At 38.9% G+C, this 21,047-nt stretch overlaps 1 protein-coding gene across 2 annotated transcripts in view; it reads right to left on the bottom strand.

Annotated features, from left to right (window-relative positions):
- Window positions 1-4,623: 4,623 nt before the first annotated feature.
- LOC136686880 (striatin-like) overlaps window positions 4,624-21,047 on the bottom strand; it is a 35,089-nt gene continuing 18,665 nt past the window's right edge. The window contains exons 3-18 of one of the 2 annotated variants that reach the window (XM_066660939.1): window positions 20,769-20,842; window positions 18,327-18,399; window positions 15,546-15,707; window positions 15,162-15,297; window positions 14,314-14,470; window positions 13,012-13,107; window positions 10,439-10,582; window positions 9,741-9,880; window positions 8,951-9,126; window positions 8,696-8,743; window positions 8,415-8,536; window positions 7,963-8,130; window positions 7,326-7,466; window positions 6,805-6,906; window positions 6,450-6,536; window positions 4,624-6,135 (exon numbers count right to left, since the gene is read on the bottom strand). In XM_066660939.1, the coding sequence (XP_066517036.1) occupies window positions 5,966-6,135; window positions 6,450-6,536; window positions 6,805-6,906; window positions 7,326-7,466; window positions 7,963-8,130; window positions 8,415-8,536; window positions 8,696-8,743; window positions 8,951-9,126; window positions 9,741-9,880; window positions 10,439-10,582; window positions 13,012-13,107; window positions 14,314-14,470; window positions 15,162-15,297; window positions 15,546-15,707; window positions 18,327-18,399; window positions 20,769-20,842 (1,996 nt within the window). In that variant the 3' untranslated portion in view covers window positions 4,624-5,965. The remainder of the gene's footprint in view (window positions 6,136-6,449; window positions 6,537-6,804; window positions 6,907-7,325; window positions 7,467-7,962; window positions 8,131-8,414; window positions 8,537-8,695; window positions 8,744-8,950; window positions 9,127-9,740; window positions 9,881-10,438; window positions 10,583-13,011; window positions 13,108-14,313; window positions 14,471-15,161; window positions 15,298-15,545; window positions 15,708-18,326; window positions 18,400-20,768; window positions 20,843-21,047) is intronic. The other variant, XM_066660940.1, reaches the window with a different exon arrangement.

Raw genomic sequence — 21,047 nt, 5'->3', positions numbered from 1 at the left:
TGAAAAGTTAGAGTTAAGTGGTAAATGCTTTAAAGACAACATCAGCTGTAATCTAAAGATACTCAGTTCCCCCAGAATGTGTTATGAATTAAACTCCTAAGGACGTTGAAATAGATTGTGTGTGTGTGTGTTCACAGAACTATTTACAAAAAATAACAGAAGAGCAGCCGGAAACACTTCCCTAGTCAGAATCTACGACCCTTTTGGATTGGCTGAGGACTTATGGCAGCAAAGTTCCCCCACTCCCATTCATCTGAATCCCTGTCTCCAACCCCCTACCCCCTATAGGTGGGTGAAAGAATTTTCTTTATCCCCGCTTTAAAAAGGCATTGTAGGCCTGTAGCCATTTATTCATCACTACAGTAGTAGATGTGTATTGATTTAACACCCACCAAGGGAAGGGCAATTATTTTACCAGATTCTTTCCTGTTTTCACCCATATTCACTGTCATTGCTCTAAACACTCAACATTTCTCATTATATGCAAAGAAATATAGCTATGTTCTGTTTAATAATCTATTTAAAAAGCTTCATTAGCCTCTTAACACCTGTTAAAAACTACAGTCTCAAACACATGAGGCTTTGTGAAAGAGGAGAACAGTGTAAATCTGTTTTATTCTTTGACCAAACTTCTGGTTTGAAGCTGGAGCCTAATTGAAAATGGACCAATGCCCCAGCAACCTCAGCTCATTTGTCATTCTACTGCATAGCACATTATGCAGCACTCAGATAACAACTGGCTGTCGACCAATCTATCAGACACAGACCATAAAGTACAGAGACAGCACGGCAAAGCCTGTGGCATGTGGGGAATCAATGAAAACACAGAACAGGGTTCGATATTGCTAAAGGCTAACAAGCTAATTTTGGCTTACTATCATGGCTTAGCAAAAAAAAAACAAAAACGAGTGTCACTCAAAACAGAACCAAGAACAAGAATATTAAGTTTAAATATGTGGAAATATAAATAAAGTTTAAATAAAGTTCTAGGATTGCCGCTCCAATAGTCTACTTAGCTTAAGCAGCGTAAAAGACTGAGATACGAGCACTGGCCCATGAAATGAATTTGCAGACCAGGGCTTGCTGAGTACACGGCGTGACAGTGAAAGGCAAGCAAGTATTCTGGAAGCTAAAATCTACAGCAGCAGACGCTATCCTTATGCTGCAGGTTGCCAGTAGTACAGGAAAGCACCAGGGGTAGGTGGAGAGTAAACATTATTATAACCAAAATGAACACAGCTAAATGGAATAAAATGCTAATAAAGCCTTACACAGAATGAACACTGAAAATGAAATTTTCCAAGGCGCTTTATTTTTGAGGAGGTGGGAGTACCTCTCTCAGGTAATGACATCATTCAAACCACACAACTGCTTCTGTGAACTGTGAAGCTCCACATTAAGTCATTAAACTACAAAGGGAGAAAGCACAGAATTAACACATGGTGCTGTCTGTGGGTCCATGAATCAGTAAATAAGCTGTAGCAGGGTCATTAAAAAAACTTTTGTGTACTGTCAGAGTTTAACATATAATTAGAATATATATATATATATACACACACACACACACACACATACATATACATATATGCATACACACACACACACAGACAGACAGACAGAAAACGTCAGTGCTCTTACGTGCTCCAGCTTCTCCTTCTTGCTGAGCCACACTGAGGCGAGGTAATCCTGTTGCTGGACGGTGCTGTAGATGGTGCCTGAAGGTCGGGCTGTGGTGGGGGTCTGGTCAGGACGCCCCTTCAGCTGCTCAAAGCCCACTGGGGCCAGCCGGCCGTGTCTTACATCCATCTCCTCCTCACCTGCTGCTCTTCAGCCCTGCTCTAACACTGCCCACACATATGCATCACTGTGGGTGTGTGTGTTGTGGGGCAGACCCACACCTCGCTTATCAAAACCTCTACAGGCTGCCCCTGGGTTGCCCAAGCGACAGTCTCCCTGTGTGTGTGTGTCTCTCTCTCTCTCACACACACAGGTCTAGTCAGCAATGTGTGCACAGCCAGCTGGAACTGCACCCTGCTCTCTCTCCCTCTCTAACCTCTCCCCACTCTAAAAATGACCTTAAATAGCCCACACCTTTCCCCAGTCATTCTCTCATTCATCTCACACCTTTCTGCCTCCCTCTCTCGCGCGCGCGTTCTCTCTCATAGTGTGTGTTGATTCAGGGGGATATCCCTGATGTGGGAGGGGCCCTCACAAGGCACACACAGTATGCAGAGAATGATGCAGTGTATGCTGCAGTTTCTTTCACTCACTCTTTTACACCCAAACTCTTTTAAGAGTCTATCACACACAGCCTTCCAGCTAAAGGAAGTCCATTCATTATTGAAGAGCTTCTGCTCACCAGCACATACGGCTCTGTACTGGTGAAGTCAATCTGTATCAATTAACCGAGCAGTCAAATTTTTAAACAACCTGTTGAGACCTGTTCAAATAGAATCCTATTTTATCAAAAAACGTTGGCGGGCTACAAACTGTAGCCCATCTGTTAGTGCTTGAATGGAAGTGTGCTAGCCCCGCCCTTAGATACTGTTGCTACATCCGTCAAGCTTCCAGCTGAATTGTGGTAACAAACACCTTATACTTTTCCAAAACGTAAAAAAATCTAATGATTCTGACTCGTTTACTGGCCCTGCCGTTCTCATTTGTTTAACTCTTATTGTACAGGTAAGTGCAGTACTTACAGTCACTACTGACAACACAAATAATCACTGGTCAGTCCTGGTCCTACGGTGGCCTTTTCCAGTGATAAAAGGTGCAGCAACAGATAATATAATATATTGTACAGCCATAAACCAACAAAGTAACATGACAGGATATGGGGTATTGCATGCAGTGAATTTGTAAAAGCCACATAGGAAAGACTAAAACTGCTGACTCATGTTTCTTAGCTCATCGCTAAAGGTGCCTCAATTAAATTCACATCACATCCTCCGCAGGGGAAGACTATCAGAGAATCGACTAAGCACACATTACAGAGTGTTCCTCTTTACCCATTTAAAACCAAAACACACAACATCCAAACCCCTGAGCATAGTTTACTAGAGATAGTTATTATGTAAGTGATGTAAAATATTATTCCATCCTACAACAATACATATATAATCGTTCAAATTGTGTAGCCATGAGAGAGAGACTTTCACCTTCATTCACTGGCCAATTTAAGAGATCTATTTAGCATGCCTTACAGGTCCACTGTGCAGGTACAGGGTTACAGACTGTAGTTATGGTGCTATTTAGTTTATTGCTCCACTTCTCGCCCCATTCATTATCTTTCAGTTACGTATTCCCCAAAAATATTTTTTAAGAGCAGCTCTGTGACCTTTGATGAAGACACTAACATTACCACAGATGAACTGGAGTGTAACTGTGATACTGTTAGACCTGGCAGTGTATGGTACAGTTCAAGTTAATGTTTAAAGCGATATTTCTCAGGAGATTAAATCTAGGATTGCTCAAAGTAGAAGAAAACCAAAGGAAAAAAGAATAAAGAATTCAGTGTATACTGAGAAGTAAAAAATGCAACCATTGTCTACAAATTCTTGCCTGTGAGGGACATATCCCTCCTAATTTCTTTGAAAAACACTTTTTAGAAGTGTTTCCTGACCGAAATAGAACTGTATTAAAGACAAACGACTGCCAAAGCTCCTGTTTAACTTCCTCCAAAACATCATTCTGCTTTATGGCAGATCAGTAAATGTTAGATCAAAAAAATGCTATGCTCTAAATGATAAATACATACAAATACATATCTATAAGTTTATTCATAATCAAACAGTGAAGCACTCACCTCCATCTCTGCTTCTCGTGTGTGCATCCGAAAGACATGAAGGTTTTTAAACTGAAGCTTCACGAGTCACTTGTTTGAAGCAAATGAATCTAACGAACACTGTCCCATATCTGCACCTCTGTCCTCACCCTGAATTAATGAAGGTTAATAGGCAGAGCACTGCAGTCTGGCTTTAAAAAGGCTTTAGGGCTTTGTGCTCACTGTAACGGAACCAGAGGTTAGAGTTGTTTTTTTTTTAAGAGTTTAACCAGTCAGCTGATTTGCAAGGTTCTCATAATTGTGTGGATTGTAATCTTCTTTAAGCACGACTAGTGTGGGGAGAATGACTACACTTCTCTGTGATTTTATTCCTTTACTATATAATCAGAAGTTTTACCTCTGTGGTACTTTCCTCTGCAGACCCCTGAGGTTTGGAACGGCAGTGCTGCAGTACCTTCAGAGTCTCTGCGGCTTTATTATGAAAAAGGGAATTAAGAAAAAATAAATCCATAAACTCAGATGCTTTAATTAAGAGAATTCCTGGTGGGAAGCCATCCAAGAGTAAAGCGATAGGATGAATAAATGTCATGGTCCATGCCTGCATCCATCACTGGATTAAAAGTAGAGGCCAAGAAGAAACAAAGAGCAAAGTTTAGAATTCTGCCTGAACATTGCATCTTCGTGGATGGATGGAGGAGCTAGATTCGTTTTGTACTTCAGGTTGTTATGTTTACGTTTAATCGTATGCAAATTTGTGATGCCTCTAGTCAAAAAACAATGTTATGAATCCACTGTTTGTACAAAAGCCTTCCAATTTATTTTTTTTACTCTAAATACTAACGCAATTATCAACCCAACTTATAACGTTTGCAAATTACTCCAATCCAAGTCATTTCAACGAAGGTCAGTTAAAAACTATTACTGCATTTTGTCCATTTTTCACATCCTTCATGTCTCTGGCTTCTTTACTATAACACAAGAAAACCATCCATCCATGAATAAACCCACAGTATCCCCTCAATATGTGCCAGGAAACACTACAAAAAACATTTATAGTTTACAACCCTTGGTTTATTTGGAGATATGAGATATTCTATGCTTTCATCTTTAACCTGTATCCAACAATTATGGACAACAAGAGAGGGTCACTTAGTAGGGTTTCTAAAACTGCCAGCATCGCAATTCACAGCATACCACACGCACGTCAACAAGTATCAAAAAAAGAGGACTCCAAATTCCCATTGAATGTTAAGATTTAAGAGTGAATATATATATTTATATATATATAATATATTTGTTTATTAATACGCATTTGTAATTATACATCCAATGTACTATATGGTTAAAATGGACAATATTGTCCTACCCAGCCCGAATTGTTTGCCTATCATCCTTTTCCCAACCTCTCACAAAAAAAAAAATGGAAGAAAGAGAGGAGAGAGAGAGAGAAAAAAAAAAACAAGAGAGAAAAGCTTGGTAAAAGAACATTTCAAGACCTTTCTGAAGCAAAGGCACATTTGTCAATAAACATTTAAAAAGGAAACAAAAGAAAAAGGAAGGCAGAAGGTCGTCTGTCTTGGAAGCAGCAAGTGGACGTAAGAATTCTCCACAATGGCCCCAAACTAGCCTTTCTTTCTGTGCCTTCCCAGAATTCCTCGGTCCCGAGCAGTAGAGGAAACTGAGGAGGAGTTGAGGATTAGCAAGTAGCTAACCAGCACTTGGAGGAGCTGGGGAGCACGCAGCACTTTGGGCTGAAAGTGTCAGGGAAGGAGGGAAGACTGGGAAAAACACAACTGATGCTAGCTCTACACAACATCCATAAATAGTCAAAACCATCGTGGCCCAAAATACGTTTGAGCCCCTGATATTAATCTTTTTGTATATATCCTATGGTTCCTGGTTGTGGAAGTGTCTATTGTCCACTCGATTTGACACCCAGGCCTGCCTGGATTGTTGTAGATGAACCGAATCTCTCTGGACAGCGCCCTCTTCTGTCCGACTGGCCCATGGTCCATCCAATCTCATCAGCCTCAATTAACATCTTAGCTTAACCATTCTAAAACAGGAGAGGAGTGGAGATTAAGGAGCTGGGCATTCACATGCCCCGGCCTCACGGCAGCTCTCTGAATTTTGTCAGTCCTTGCCTGTGGGTGGGGCCAGCGGGAGGCAGGCCGTTGAGGCTCATACAAATACTTTAGCAAGGGAATCGGCTCCAGCACTGGCAATGTAGCACTTGGACGGATGAAACGCCACATCGTGGATGGACTCATCGAACTTCTTGCGGTGAGCTGTGAACTCCTGGATGCACGTTTTATTCTCCAGGTTCCACAGCCTGATGGAGCAGTCATGACCTGAGAGAAAGGAAAAATCACAATTAATTAATTATTAGGATAATATTATTGGTTAGATCAATCATTTTTGTAATTGTATTATAACATGTCAAATACCAAAAGTTAAAATGCAGCAAAGACTATGAGGATACTAATGTAATTTTTGATAACATTCAGATTTTATTTCCTTCTTTTCAGGTGAAAAGAAAAGCCTAAAAAATATAAGCAGCAGCCATTTTGTTAGTCAGGCCTGGTAATGATGCACACAGTCAAATTCCCTCTTTCTATCCTGCTTAAAATTCCATAAATCCGAGGAGCTGTTTCCTGGCACTTACTTCCAGACATCAAATACAGTCCATTTGGATCCACAGCAAGGCTTGTAACAGCATCCAAATGGGCCACCATAGAGTGGATCAATTTTCCTGTTAATACAAGGAAAACAGAATCAAACATGTCCGCCCTTATTTAATATGATCCTCACCAGGAATGTGACTAAACCCAAAATATCTCTGTGTGTCACTTAGCTTCAATAAGAAGATAAATCAGTAAGAGCATGTGATATCACAAACATGACAAAGGAGTTTATTTACTGCTAGTTGCAGATGCATTTCTGAAAATCAATTTTGGGTACTAGCAATACAGCAGGTTTTGAATAATTGCTTTCCTTGGCTGACAGGAGAAAAGCTGTACCTGTGTTGTTATCATAGAATTTGATGTGGCGGTCCTCCTGAGCAGTGATTGTAATGGGAAGAGTAGGGTGACTAAGGACTTTATTAATCTGACAAGACGCACCTAGAGAGAGAATAAAAAGTTAAAAATGAGTTTACACACGGAACAACTTTTCTTCTTGAAGACACATTTTCATTACTGCAACCAACTTGATGTGTCTTATAATTATCTATTTTTTACTTTTGTTATTTCCAATCAAACCACATTCAGACAGATTACTATAGCCTTCAGTATGGTACTGGCAAACCAGAAATGCTGAAATGGAGTAGTTTGAAAGCTCCTTCTTGAAGGATGTGCTTTTTAAATCTATTATACTACATTTTTAGGGCAGAGTAGTTCCTGTTGTCTACTTTGATTAAAGTATTTTTTGTCATTGTGAACAGTGAAAGTACTTGACTGCATTACACCAAGTGATCTTGAGGATATTTAATGATATAAGAACATATAATATATTTGTAATATATTCATAAATAAGGTTTTACCAGGCTCAGTGGTGGACTCTAGATTGAGAACAAGCTGGCGTGTCTCCATGTTAAACAAGCCTATTCGTCCACTGCTGAAAGATGTCACCATGTGGGCGGGATCACTACACACCAGATCTACCGAAGATGGCAAGCCCAACTCTGGATACACATACAAACACAAACGGGTTCATTAAGTATGATAAGAATAACGTGCAGATACTTTGTAAAGCTCCACAAGCAAAAAACACTCAAAACTGCCTTCTAAAAGATGTTATATTCAACAAACGTGTCTTTCGTTGTTCTTTGCTTTGCCTAAACACAACAGAAGAAAAGGCATTGGATTTACATTATGTCTCTAGCAAAAAAAACTTCTTCATGGCCCAGCTCTGGCATACCTTTCTGATCTGTTAAATGGTCAACTGACTGCCAATCTCGTGTTTACAGATCCTCTCAGGTTTAGTGCAGATTCCCAGTACCACTTACACTAATTCAATTGGTGGAAGACAGTTTTCCCATTTAGCTATTAAACCGCAATAACTGGAACAACTGGGTTTTAGTGGTGACTGATTCCCTGTCAGTGTCATTAGCGTGTTCGGCTGAACTATATTTTCAAACACATTATATTAGTGAAATACTGCATTAACTGCTTGTTTACCCTTGTTCTCATTAAAGATGGCGAGGGCTGTCTGAGGGTTGGATGCGTTCCATAGCCGCACGGTGCCATCAGCGGAGCAGGACAGGAGTCGCTGGTGAGCGCTGCTATGAACCAGCCCCCACACTGCATCTGTGTGTCCACACAGTGCCCCTCGCAGGACCAAGGGCTCTAAAACACATAGGTTAAACAGTTACATTATGTAATAAGCAATATACTATATACATAAGTTTAATTTAACCTACAATAATAATTCTAACATCAATTAACTCAGAGTTAAACTAAATGTTTCTATTCTGTATTTTAGTAGGGCTTTTCAAAAGTACAAGACAAAGGGATTTCTTATTCCAGCTGCACTGAAATGTAACAGGCACAGAGCTCATAGACATAGACAGGACCTAAAAAGAGATGAATATTAAAGATTGAGATAAGAGGAAAAAAAAAACAAGAGTTACGGTAAGAGTCATAGGGGTCAATGTTGGGGCTGGGTGTGTTCCAGCACTGTATGGTGCCATCCACTCCACCGCTGTAGCATTGCTCTCCTGTGTTACTCATGACCACACACAGCACGGCTCCCCTACAACACACACACACAAGGAAACTTCCAGATCAACACGTCTCTGTTTGTTCTCCATGAAAATCCATTTTGCTTATTAAATTTACATTAAAATATTGTTATTGAAGAAAAATTTAATTTTGCTTTCTATGGCTGCTGTGGAAAATAAGAGTATCTTACCTATGAGCCCTGAATGTATAAATAGGTTCCACATCCAATGACGCATTCCTGTTCAGAGAAGAGCGAGTGAGGCTTTACATCACTTTAACATTTTAACAGACACATTTTCACATAAGCACATGATAGAAACCAAATGTTGTTCTGTTAATTATATTTAAAATTAAAATGATTTTTTGTCCAAATATCAGTGTTATGAATATTTTTATGATCTGTGTAAAACTAGATTTGGATCAAAAAGCTAAACAGTGCTTGTACTTTTTGGCAGGGGTTGTTTTCTGCAGGTTCCACATCTTTAGTGTGTGGTCTTCTGAGGCGGTGATGAGGACAGGTTCTGAAGGGTGGAAGGCCAGGCCACGGATGCTGTCAAAATGACTGCGCAACGTAAACTTTGGGTTCCAGGTCTTCCTCAGTGCGTCTTTGTTATTGGTTATCTGAAGGGAATAAATGTGGTGTTACACATGTGCGAGTGTTGTATGTTGGCTAGACCTCCATTGTTACATTTCCCAAAAAAAAAAAAAAAATCCAATCATCTCCAATAATTTCTGATCTTCATTTATCCACGTCAAAATAATCATGATAATACAGTATATACAGGGCATATTTTACCCCTTTAACACAGTTTTCTGGGGCCTCTGTTTACTCCAGAAGTGAGTAGAAGCAGAAGCAGAAACGCTGGTTATTAATTATTTTCACTGATACATTTTAAATTGAACATAATTTGCAGAGAGTTTTGGTTCAATGCCATTTGTTGTTTAATTCTTTGTTCTTAAAACATTAAGGACATTTTCCCTTCACCAAACATGACTTTATACACAAAGCCATATTCGAAAGCTGTCCAAGACAAGAGTGAAGATAAATTTCTGACAGAGCACTAAGCTGTTGAGAGCCATTACCGCTTTAATTAAAGTGATGATGCTATTAATTATATACAGTAATTGTTTTATGCTTAAGCTGCTAGGTCAGCCACCAACATCGTCCTCTGTGTTAACTTCACCCTCCACAGAAATCTTTCCTCCCTCCAACTTTATTCGACCCTTAAACTCACATCATATGCGAGGCTGTCGGCCTCGTTGGCAACCGTCAGTCCAGCCAGCTCGCCCAGACCTAGCTCCCCGGTCTCCATTACCTCATCTGTCCCCATGATAAAGGCTTTGCCTGAGGAAGGGGGGAAGGTGATGGCCTCCACTAAGACAAAAACACACATTTTATTACATACTTTATCCCCTTCTTTTCACATTTATCTTTGTCATTACCCTACAGTGGGTGATGTCAGTTCTGGAGATAAGTGAGTTTGAAAAACATTGAACCCACAGTTCAGGGTCCACATCATAAACTCGGATCCCTACTTATAAAGCAAAATTAGTTTTCTGGACAACAGCAACATGACTGCTATCATCGTCTTCCCCAATGTTAGCAAACACTAACCTCAGGTTTATGATACAGTAATTAAACATAAACTTGTACAGTAAATTAAATATATTTAAGGGTGGGTTTTTACGTGTTTAAGGGATTAAAATATACCTAATCTAGCCTCTTTTAAAATAACGAAGCATTACAATTGGAAGCAAGTCAAATACTACTAAATCAAAGTGCTCAGCCTTAAACACGTGATGATTGTTTTCAGCTATGACGGTTCTGCTTATGACATTTGATCATGTTTGCTACAACAACTCTTTTTAATTCCAATTTTAAATGTGGAATTACATTCTAAAATGTTTTGTTTATAAGCTGGAAGTAGAGTACCTTCATCAGTGTGGCTACTCTCGTGCTCAATGAAGCGATTGGCATTAGGTCGAGGTGGAGGAGTGATGGATGGCTGCAGAGATGGCGGCTCCTCGGTGTCCCGCAGATTAGCCAACATATCCTGCAATTTAGTACGATTCGGCCCTGAGACAGAGAGGCAGGGGAGAGAGAGACAGGAGTGATAGAGAGTGATGTGATAGATAAATAGATAGAGGCAAAGTAAGACATAGAGGAAAAAAGGACAGAGAGAAGTTGGTAAATTATTGAATGGGCAAACATCAAAGGAGTGATGTCTAAAATGAAGGCATAGACATATTGGAATAATATATGCGTGATATGTTTTATTTATTTGTTTTTTTAATCTTTCCTCTTGCTTATGTAAAAGGACAATTGCAAAATAAACTAAAGAGTGAAAGAAAGAAAAAAGATCTTGTGCCCAGAGGAGCAGGGAGAGCGTAGCTTACAACAGGCAGAACGTCACAATTATCCTTTTTTTTAAAACTACTACACAATCTGCAGGTAGCAGAAGCAAATCCTTTAATAGTAACACTTCAGAGAAGAGAAAGAGTGAGGTTAACAGAGGCTGAGTGCTAGTTATTATAGCCACTTGTTAGCTTCAAATAGCGATGCTAAAGCTAGTTCTCAATAAAGGCTAGCAAACTACAAAACACTGAAGAAAACCCAAATAAACATAGCAATACAATTGGGTATGAAATGGGAACTACATTTATGGAAGTCTGACTGGAGTTAAAAAGAGGAAAAATGGGCCAGTGTACATCTGTGGGGAGGTAAACAATGAACACTCCCCAAAAGAAACAATTTAAACTGTCTGGGGAAAAAAAAAAAAAAAAAAACATACTCTGGATCTTAAAGTCCTTCAGGGCAAAGATCTTTACTGTAAAGGATTTTCACATTTTATTGGTTGCAATTTGAATATGCGGAGCATAAATACAGAATCCAAAAGACAGACAAGTCTATAAAAGAGCTTTAAATATAAAACTGTAATTCAACTGCACTGCACAGTTTTATAGATTTCCTGATTAATAGACACTTCTGAGCTCAGAAACCCTGAACCAAACGACAATTTATTTAGACTCGTACAAAAAAGTAACAGAGGATGACTATGAATTTATGAATTGATGCTTGGCTCTTACACAAAGAAAAAAAAAAAAATATATATATATATATATATATATATATATATGATGTGGTGCCTCCTCTTAAACATTAACTGCATCACTGTGCACAAGTCTGTGGATTGGCCACTTTAACCACACCTACCTATCATCAAAAGAAAATGCTTGGTTAGTTCAGAATCTCTCCAAGACCCTATTTTACCTTAAGTTTGTCAAACAACAAAAAATAATGTGCAGGATTTCCTATTCATGTTGAATTTAAAGTTTCTTTTTACTTCTCTCTTATACTAATTTACCACATCATTTTTACTGAATGCTATACACGCTTCGGGTTCTTGAAACATGATCTATAAATAAATAATTCTTCTTCTTCTTATTATTACCATCATCATCATCCTATTTATGCTATACAGTACCTTCCAAAATATAAATACAAATTTTACAGGTATTAATGTAGGTGAGAAAAAGTACTGCTCAATTAAACAACTTAAATAAATACTAGTAAAGGAGCACGTGAATGTTAATGTCATGATTGACAGGATGAAAACTAAACTGACAAATACTTCGGCTATGTTTATATAAGTGGGGACATCATAAACTGTGCAATACAGGGGGATATTCAGACCTGCAGTTCTGGGGGAAAGTGGCATAGGTTCCAACATCACAATCAACTGAATTCACTAATAGACTCCTCTCGTTTCAAAAGAAGAAAAATCAGCTGCTGCAGAGAACATAGCTGTAGTCAGGGCAGCCGCTGAGAGGGAGACAGCAGTTTAAATATGAGCTTCAGCCTCAGTCAACCTCAGGGCAAAGTGAATGAGTGGAAACAGCAGTCAAGGTAAATGTCACAAGAGTCTGTATAAGCCATTTCATCTTAAAATAATCAGTAGAGAGGGAGAGAGAGAAAGTGAGAGAGACAAGCCCCAGCAGAAGGTAGGGAGAAAGAGAATTTTAAATTCACCAGTATTACAAGTAAATGAGGCTTTAAATAGTACCTTACAGCAAGAGCAAAATTGATTTATCAGGAAAGAGAACAATGTACAGAACAAGCAAAGGCAAGTGGCAATACACAAAGCTGATAAGAGAAAAGACAGGAATAAATAACATGGGGTAAAGAAAATGGCCGTTTGAGACCCATGTTTTGAGACGAACAGGGCACAAATAAAAATCATAGAAAAAAAGATGGATGAGGAAATAAACCTGGGTTTAAAGAGGCATGGACAGATAGAAACAGAGACAAAAGACAAACACACACTGATTTTCCTCACACATACAAAGCTAACTCAAGAAAAAGAAGCGTCAGCAAAGAAATCCAGGCGAAAGCAAGAAAGTGCTGAAAAAGATTTCGACTTCAAAGTAGCGCTCTCGTTGTTTTTCTCAGACTCAGAGAGAGAAAAGAAGAGAAAGGAGAGGACAGAGGTGGCCAGATCCACTTACTCTTCACCCCCTTTTTGCCTTTCCGCTCCTTTCTGTATTGCTCCTTAAGCTTGGTTATCAGGCCCTGGTCCACGTCCCAGGCCTGCCTGTCCTTCTCTACACGGGGAGGAGACACATCACAGCAGGCCATTCAGCCAATCACGGCTCACCGTGCACATACATCAGTAAACACAAGCCTCCAACAAAAAACAAAAAACAAAAAAAAAAACAAAAAAAAAACCCTCTGCTGTCCACACTTACACAGCGTGATGGGAACTTCAAATTAGGGCCGGGCGATAAGATCGAATTTCATATCGTAATTATGATATAAATGGAATGTATGCGGTTTGCTGTAACGGTATATTTACAAAAAAATTTTGCCGCTTTTATAAAAATGATACTTATTTCAGTCAGCCATTGGAACATTAGTCATCATTTTAAAAGCATTTTATGCATTTGTTCTATAACTTAATAAACATTTCCTAATATTCTGAAGAGTTTTCATTTTATCAAGTTCTACCCTTAATACACATTACAGATATTAAAAAAATATTTTATCAATAATTTTATCGCCCAGGTATGTTTCTGACTCCTGCTTTTACAGCTTTTTAAGCCCTGTTCAAAACTGAACAAAGAGAATGTGGCATAGTCCTGCAGTCCACTTTAGACCAGTTTAGACGAGTATTTCAGGCACTGTGCTCCACCTTTGACAGATTTACAATAAATATAAAGTAAATATTAACACACGAGTGTCAGTGGAAGGTGCACAGCTACCACAGAGACACAGGACAAGTCAATGAGAACAACCATGGACACAAATCAAACATGTAACACATAAAAAAAAAAATAAATAAATAAAAAAAAGACAGGTGATTGATACTTCAGTTTGAATGTCTGTACAATCTTGTGGATGATGGGTGGAGATAAGTCGAAAATTATATACACAATTATGAAGTATAGCTAGTATTGCAGTGGTTTCCTGGGCAATCTAGCTCATGAAGGACAATTTATATATGTCTAGAATGTTAGAGGAAGTACAGCAAAGCTAGAGCACAGTAGGTAACTAAGATTGCTGTACACATATACAGAGTGACTTCTTGAATCAGAAGTGATGAGCAACACTGATATTAAAGTCATTTTGTGTAGATAAATTGGGGGTATGAACTAGTGTAATATGCATTGTCCGTGTGTTTCAGAGCCTACTTTAAATGACAATACAGTTCATAAAATTAAAATCCATTTAATAAAAGCACATCCTTGTATGCAATTGCTGAGCCTATGCTTACGTCAAATCAGACAATAAGATGAAATATTATATCTCACCCCAGTCTGTGCCATCCCCTGCACTCCTGGACTCAGGAGATGTGTCCATGTCCTCAGTGCCGGACAGGAAGTCAAAGCCCTTCAGAGCTTCCTCTGTATCTGGGTCATCATTGGCTTGTGTGGGAGAAAAGTTTGATGAAGGCTTCTTCCTCACAATCTGCAAAAGAAACGGTATTTCACTCAATACACATACGTGGACCGACACACAGACACACTGTGATTCACAATGTAAAATATTGTTGGTATCTATTATAGATTTAAGCTTTAACCATGTAAAAACATCAAAGGTGTGTATGAAAGACTGAATAAGTGTGTGATGCCCTGCAATGAACTGGCGCCCTGTCATTGGTGTGTTCCCTGTCTTGCACAGTTGACACTTTAGCAAACTGCTGATGTGTTTTAGAGGCAAACTAAACAACCTGAATTACAAACGAGTTTCTGTGATAATTCAAACAGTGAATAAAAACTTGCAGAGAAGTTAAATGTCTGCACGATGTACAAACAACAGCTGTTTTTTTCCCTCCAAGACATACCATTCAACCTTAAAAGACACAGAGCTTCTGAACATATACAAACCAAAGGGAACAGTGTTTCCCCATTATCATAGATGTCCCCTTTACCTGTACTGTCACAGACTGGCTGCCATCCAGGTGGCAACTTCAGGTGTCTAAGAAATCACTATGCATGTGTATGTATGTAACAAAGTAAATATCATACACTGTGTTAAATATTTATGCTACACACAATGTGGTGCACAAGCAATATATCATATAGCAATTTAATGTCCCGACAACAAAACATCTTCTACAATCATGCATAAACCATCTATGCACCTGCAGTTTGCTCACCGTTCTAGAGTCTATGATGGTCTTGTCCTTCCCTTCACTGTCCTCTTCATCTTCCTCATCACTGAACTCTGCTGCAGCACTCTCGATGAACTTAAACACCTCTAGCACTGTGCTTGAGTCAGACAGGTCCACTTTCCTATACAAAACACACACAAACAAAACTCAATCCAATATATATTCAAACCTCTACTAGATTACAACTGTTGTTTACTATTGATCAAACGTATTTATTTTTTATTACAGTTATGCTTTGGTATTTATCCATCATTATAAAACTAGAACACTAAGTGCTATGGATGAATTTGCAGCTGTTGAATCTGCACCCTTCACACCTACACTGTCACAGTCTTTAAATTCAGTTGTAGCTGACTGCTCCTGACTCACCCTGCTGTGCTGGCTCCCTTGGGAGCAGTGTCTGTCCCGTTAAGCAGTGGTTCCTGACCGGACCGGTCCCCAGGTCCGTCACCTGCCAAGCCCAGCAGGGCTTTCACCCTCTGAGATTTCACATCCAGAATAGTGTCCGTGTAGCCCACCTCCTGCAGGTATCTAATCACACAGAAAGAGATTACTGTGAGGGAGAGCCATAGAGAGATTATGAAGAAAGATTCATCTTTGAACCAATTTTGAGAAAAACAAAAGAGAAACCTTGACCCTTATGCTTTAAGTCAGTAAATAAATGAAATCACCAATAATCAAAATACTGTGGAAAACTGTATTCTGAAATTTGGACTGGGAGCAAAAATTTCCCTGAGAATAATTACTGTAATCATTTCAACTATGCCTTACAATGCAACAGTACATTTTACACCACTAGCAGGGACATGGGACGATGTTTAAGGTATCAGTTCTGAATTTGAAGAAATGTTAATGCCTCAATGAAAGTACAATTACAAATATGAGCTCTGAAAAAAATAGCTATATATTTTTTCACAAATACAAAAGCTTACTAAAAAACAAAAAGAGAAATACACAAGTCATTATTTTACTTTTCACCTTATATATATATATGTTACAATGTTATACTCTGTCATGCATAATGTGGACAAAAAGAGAACCACAACCTTTTCACCCCATCCATGAATCTCAAGCAACATCTGTGACCCCTGTTATTAAGATATTAACTACAAACACTTATTTGCATGAATCCACCAAATCTTTAATTCCCAGACACCCTGTAAATATAAAGAGAACATTTTCCAGTTGTCCACACACACACATACACAGACACACACACACAGATCAATAAGCCTCCCACTGGCCGAGATTCCCACTCAGCTCATAACTGCAGTGCTGGACAAGAGCAAAGCCCTATGTGGCTGTAGGGAAAGGTAGAGTGGTCAGGGTTTCCACACACTTGTGAACGAGAGGTTAGGAGTGTGTTTTACAGACAAGAAGAGCAGAAGAAGAGTCAGTATCTTTTCACTTTCCTGTACACTGTGGTGTGTTTGTGTTTTTCAGGAACATGCAAGAAATGCTACCAGAAGAATGAACTGAATAATGAAAATGTCCAGAAGAGGGCACTGCTGAACTATCTACTCACATGACAGAAACAATTCTCAGAGAGAGATGTTTTTAAATGACAGCAAATATTAGTAATCTTGTGGTTAGCATAAAATAAAGGATGAAATAAGACTGTTAAAAATGTGAATTAGCGTTTTATTAACTTAACAGGTGTTTACTAACATTCAATAACATTAAAAATAATAAATGTGTTGGTTTCTTTTATTCCATTTGTAGGACTTGATTAAACATTTGCTAAAAAAACAGTCAAAAAAAAAACAAATGTACTGAATTGTAACATTCTAAAGTGTCACATGTTTCACTTTCACAATATCAAAGGATATAATAAAATGACAATTAAATTACTGGCATTAAAACAACTGACATTTTGTTGTACTGAAATATGTTCTAACCCTACCAAACTGTATTGAAACCTACTTGTTCAATACACCTCTGATCATCGGCATGAGGTGGGCTGGAACAGGACTATACAGTGCAGAGGCTATTTATTTCCGATGTTACGATTGCCAGACACGAACACTGCTGATTAACACTGGATAAAATTAGGCACTTACAATTTCTAAACAAGTAAACCTACCTTAGGAGTGCTGTAGGTAACACCGGTGTGTGTGGGTGTGGGGCGCAGGTATAACCTACCGTATGTGTATCAATGTGGGGGTGTTATTTTTGACGGTCATGTTTTACCTCCTCCTGTCTGGCCACCGCCTTCCTTTTACACAACAGTCAATGGCCAGGAAGCTGTTTCCTGTCAAGATGACCTAACCGTACTACAGACAAAGCAGCAACAGCAACGTGTGACTCCAGCTTACTGAAAAAAGGAGTGGACTCTGGTGAATTGTGTCAGACGGACCATTTGGACAGTCGTCAGAGCAAACGTAATTACTCAACATTTTATTGGAACTAAACGATGTTTTTGACTGGAAGACAGTGGGTTAACAGAAGGTTAGGGAGTAGGTCAATCATAAATCTTGACCTTTTTGAGCTGACCGTCATAATATTCCAGCCATTATATTTAACAATAATATGCTTCCTTAGAAACCAAGAGAATTGGACTCTAGCTTATTTACCTTTGCATCAGAGCCTCAAAACTAATCTAGCTAACAAGTCATACTGAACCAAATAGTATTAGGAAAAGAAGCATTTGGAGAAACAAATTTGTTTATATAGTTCCTTACACTGTGTCCTTATACTGATATCTGTACAAATGGATCAAAGTATGGGTGAAAGTTTTGACTTCTTCTGTTTTAAGATATGCTGCATCATGTCGGCTGTATCATTTCAGTGAGAAATTGTTTTTCTATCATAATTATCATTTACATTGATCAGTCACAATATTAAAACTACGCACAGGTGAACAACTACAAAATAACCTGTCAAGGATGGGGCTGGAGCAGGGTATATTAGGCACCAAATGAACAGTAAGTTCTTGAATGTGATGTGTTGGAAGCTCATGCTCCTGTAGCCCTTCAGTGGGATCGGACCAGAACCGATAGGCTTCACGCCCTTTGTGTAATAACAAGCCTTGGGCACACGACCACATCCCTGGTTCAAAGAAAAAGCTGAACTGCTAACTGCAATTGTCTGTATGACAACAGAGAGTAAATTCTCCACAAGTGCAAGGCCTGGTGGGACACTGGCACTCACTGTCTCAGCAGTAGACGACCTTGTTTCCAAGACAGCTGATTATTCAAGGAAGTCTCCTTCTCGTTCCCCTCATCTGGAAACAAGAGAAGGACAGGTGAGAGGCAGGGAAATTGTCAGCGTATTAACAAACTTCTGAGAACAGACAGGTATATTAAACGTATTTAGAAAATGTATATATAAAAAGTGTGATATTCTGTGGGTGAATGTGTTGGTTTAACTTTTTCCAAATCTCTCCCCGTGGCAGTCCGTATTATTTGATGTTATCATCCATTAAGTAGTTTTACTGGTTAATAAATAATGATTTTAAATAATGTTTGCTGTTAATTTAACAAATTTGTGCGATCAAGGAGAATCTGAACAAAACATTGTTCTTCAAACTTATTCACACCCACTACTTTATAGAAAAAAAATTTTTTGTATTTACTGTGATCATATATAACTTTATACAAGCACCACGCTGACTGAGAAGGCAATAGTTTAAACATATGTAATTATCTTAGGTGTCTAAGCCACACACAGTACTGTATACAATTTCTCAGAGAAGCTCATAAGCAAATCTAGGTCCCATGTTTGAAGTTTTATTCACTAACGCAAGACCATATTTCAGGAAGTATTTCTGAATACAGGTCAAGAGACAAAAGTCGCAGGACACCCTTTTATCCAAATACCCCAGCAAGTAATTGGTGAGAAGGCCTATCTTTTGGGCTATGTCGGAAACATGGCCGCCATCTTGAAAGTCACCATATTGGATCAAGGGCAAGTTTTTCCCAATGAGAATGTGGTCATGTAACATATCAAAGAAATAAAAGGGTGTCCTGCGAATTTTGAATCACCCTGTAGATTGGATTAAGATTTGCATATAATAATGGAAATGTCAAAGGCAAGTTTCTAAATCTGGTTTTAAAGAGACACAGAAGAATGAACTCCTAATAACCACATAAGAGCTGGGGTCGCAACTGAACTTTTCCCAGCATATACACAACACAAAGAGTTCATATTTAAGAGATGAAAGTCAAGCTCCATTGTCACTTCAGTTAATAAAGAAAAAAAAAATAAAGAAGAAGGAAAAATAAACCCTGTAAGTGCTTCTCCTTATATGTCACTCTGAGAAAAACAGTCAGTATGACAGGCCTGAGAGGAGGAGTAGGTGTTTTGACTGGAAATAACTTGGGTGGTCCTCATATTTCAGAACTGCATTCTCCAACCACTGAGGAGAAATATTGTTTTTACCTGCTGAGTTATGGTTGAGTTTTGTTTATATGTTGTGCTTTGACAATAACAAATCACATGAGCTGTAAATAACATAGACCACTGCTGTCAAACAGCTGAGGAAATATAGCCTTCTGTTCTCAACCTGTGCACTTGGAAAATATAAAATGATGAGAAATACCCCCTACCCCTGCATACACACACACACACTTCGGCTTTGATATCTCAATTAACGAGCTGAGCTCTGTGTGAGGCTGACGGTTCTCTAAAGGCCTCTGTTGTTTTATGGGGGGGGGGGGGAGCAGAGCTGTGGTGATCACTGATCACATGCAGATGTGATTTGTCAAGGAGTGTGTGTGTGTGTGTGTGTAAGCATTGACCCCATCGTGTCACAGTCCCACCCACATGGACACTCAATGCCGCCTGATTTAAGGAGGTAGAGTGAGGTGTGTCCTTCCCATTCACCTCCTCATCAACATTTCAACCGCTCTGACAACAATATCTCTGATGGCAAGTGGAAATCTGATAATATAACCTTCATTATAAAGGACATTTTAACCATAACATTATAAGTGGTTTGAGTAATCGATCATGTCTACGTTTTGTTTAATACAGTCCATTATTTCCTTTTTTAATTTGGGTATCTTGCAATCATGTCTACATTCATTTAACTAAACTCAGCTCTGCCTTAGCCTGATCACTAAGAATCTGTTGGCTTTATGCCTTTTAAAACTGGGTCCCCAAGCCCCAACCTCAGGAGCAGGTGAGTTCAATCCCTGCTTAAAGTCAACTGAGGTCAGAGGTCCTAGAAGGCACAACTGGACTCGCTCTCTGAATGATTAAGATGGCTCTTTCTTCTGTGCTTATTGTGCTAGCTAGCATGAGAAACTGTTCTTTTCCACTGATTGTTTGGCGATATTGATTAGCTGCATTTTCGAAAAAAGGCATGGGCTAGCCTCATCGAGAAAGCCCATGTCATCTGTGTGCATACACGTCAGTTTAAAACAATTAATGAAAAAGAGAAAGCTTCTAACCTACTTGGCGAATATCATTCATGGCGGACTGCTAAGAACAGGGTTTGTATTTAATTCGATGGAAGATGTTTATGGGTGAAAACAATACACAGAAAGCACAATAGAAGTCAGCCTATCTATCTAACCAGGACAACACGTTGTGCCACTTCATAAAGGCCTGGAAAACAACATCAAACAAATGCAACAAACTGAGACTTACCTGAGTCGTAACTCGGTGGCTTCATTTCACCTTGATTCAATTCTGTTCCATATTTTAACTTGTGGTATTTTGCCCTGGAATGGGAAAAAAACAGCACCAATGAATTAACCAAACACGCCACAGTTGAGGATCTATTTTGTTTATAAAATTACTTACTAAAAAAAGCAAAAAAGCCTAAGGGCTCCAGCATCAAATATTTATTTCACCCACTTTCTGTTACTGCAAAATTCAGGTCATGAGATGCACACTTTTAGCACGTTTTCCTAAAAAAATTCAGAG

This window comes from Hoplias malabaricus, chromosome 2 (genome assembly GCF_029633855.1).
Source record: "Hoplias malabaricus isolate fHopMal1 chromosome 2, fHopMal1.hap1, whole genome shotgun sequence".
Lineage (NCBI taxonomy): Eukaryota > Metazoa > Chordata > Actinopteri > Characiformes > Erythrinidae > Hoplias > Hoplias malabaricus.
The sequence above is the reverse complement of the archived record's forward strand: the minus strand, read 5'-3'. Positions and strand labels throughout refer to the sequence as shown.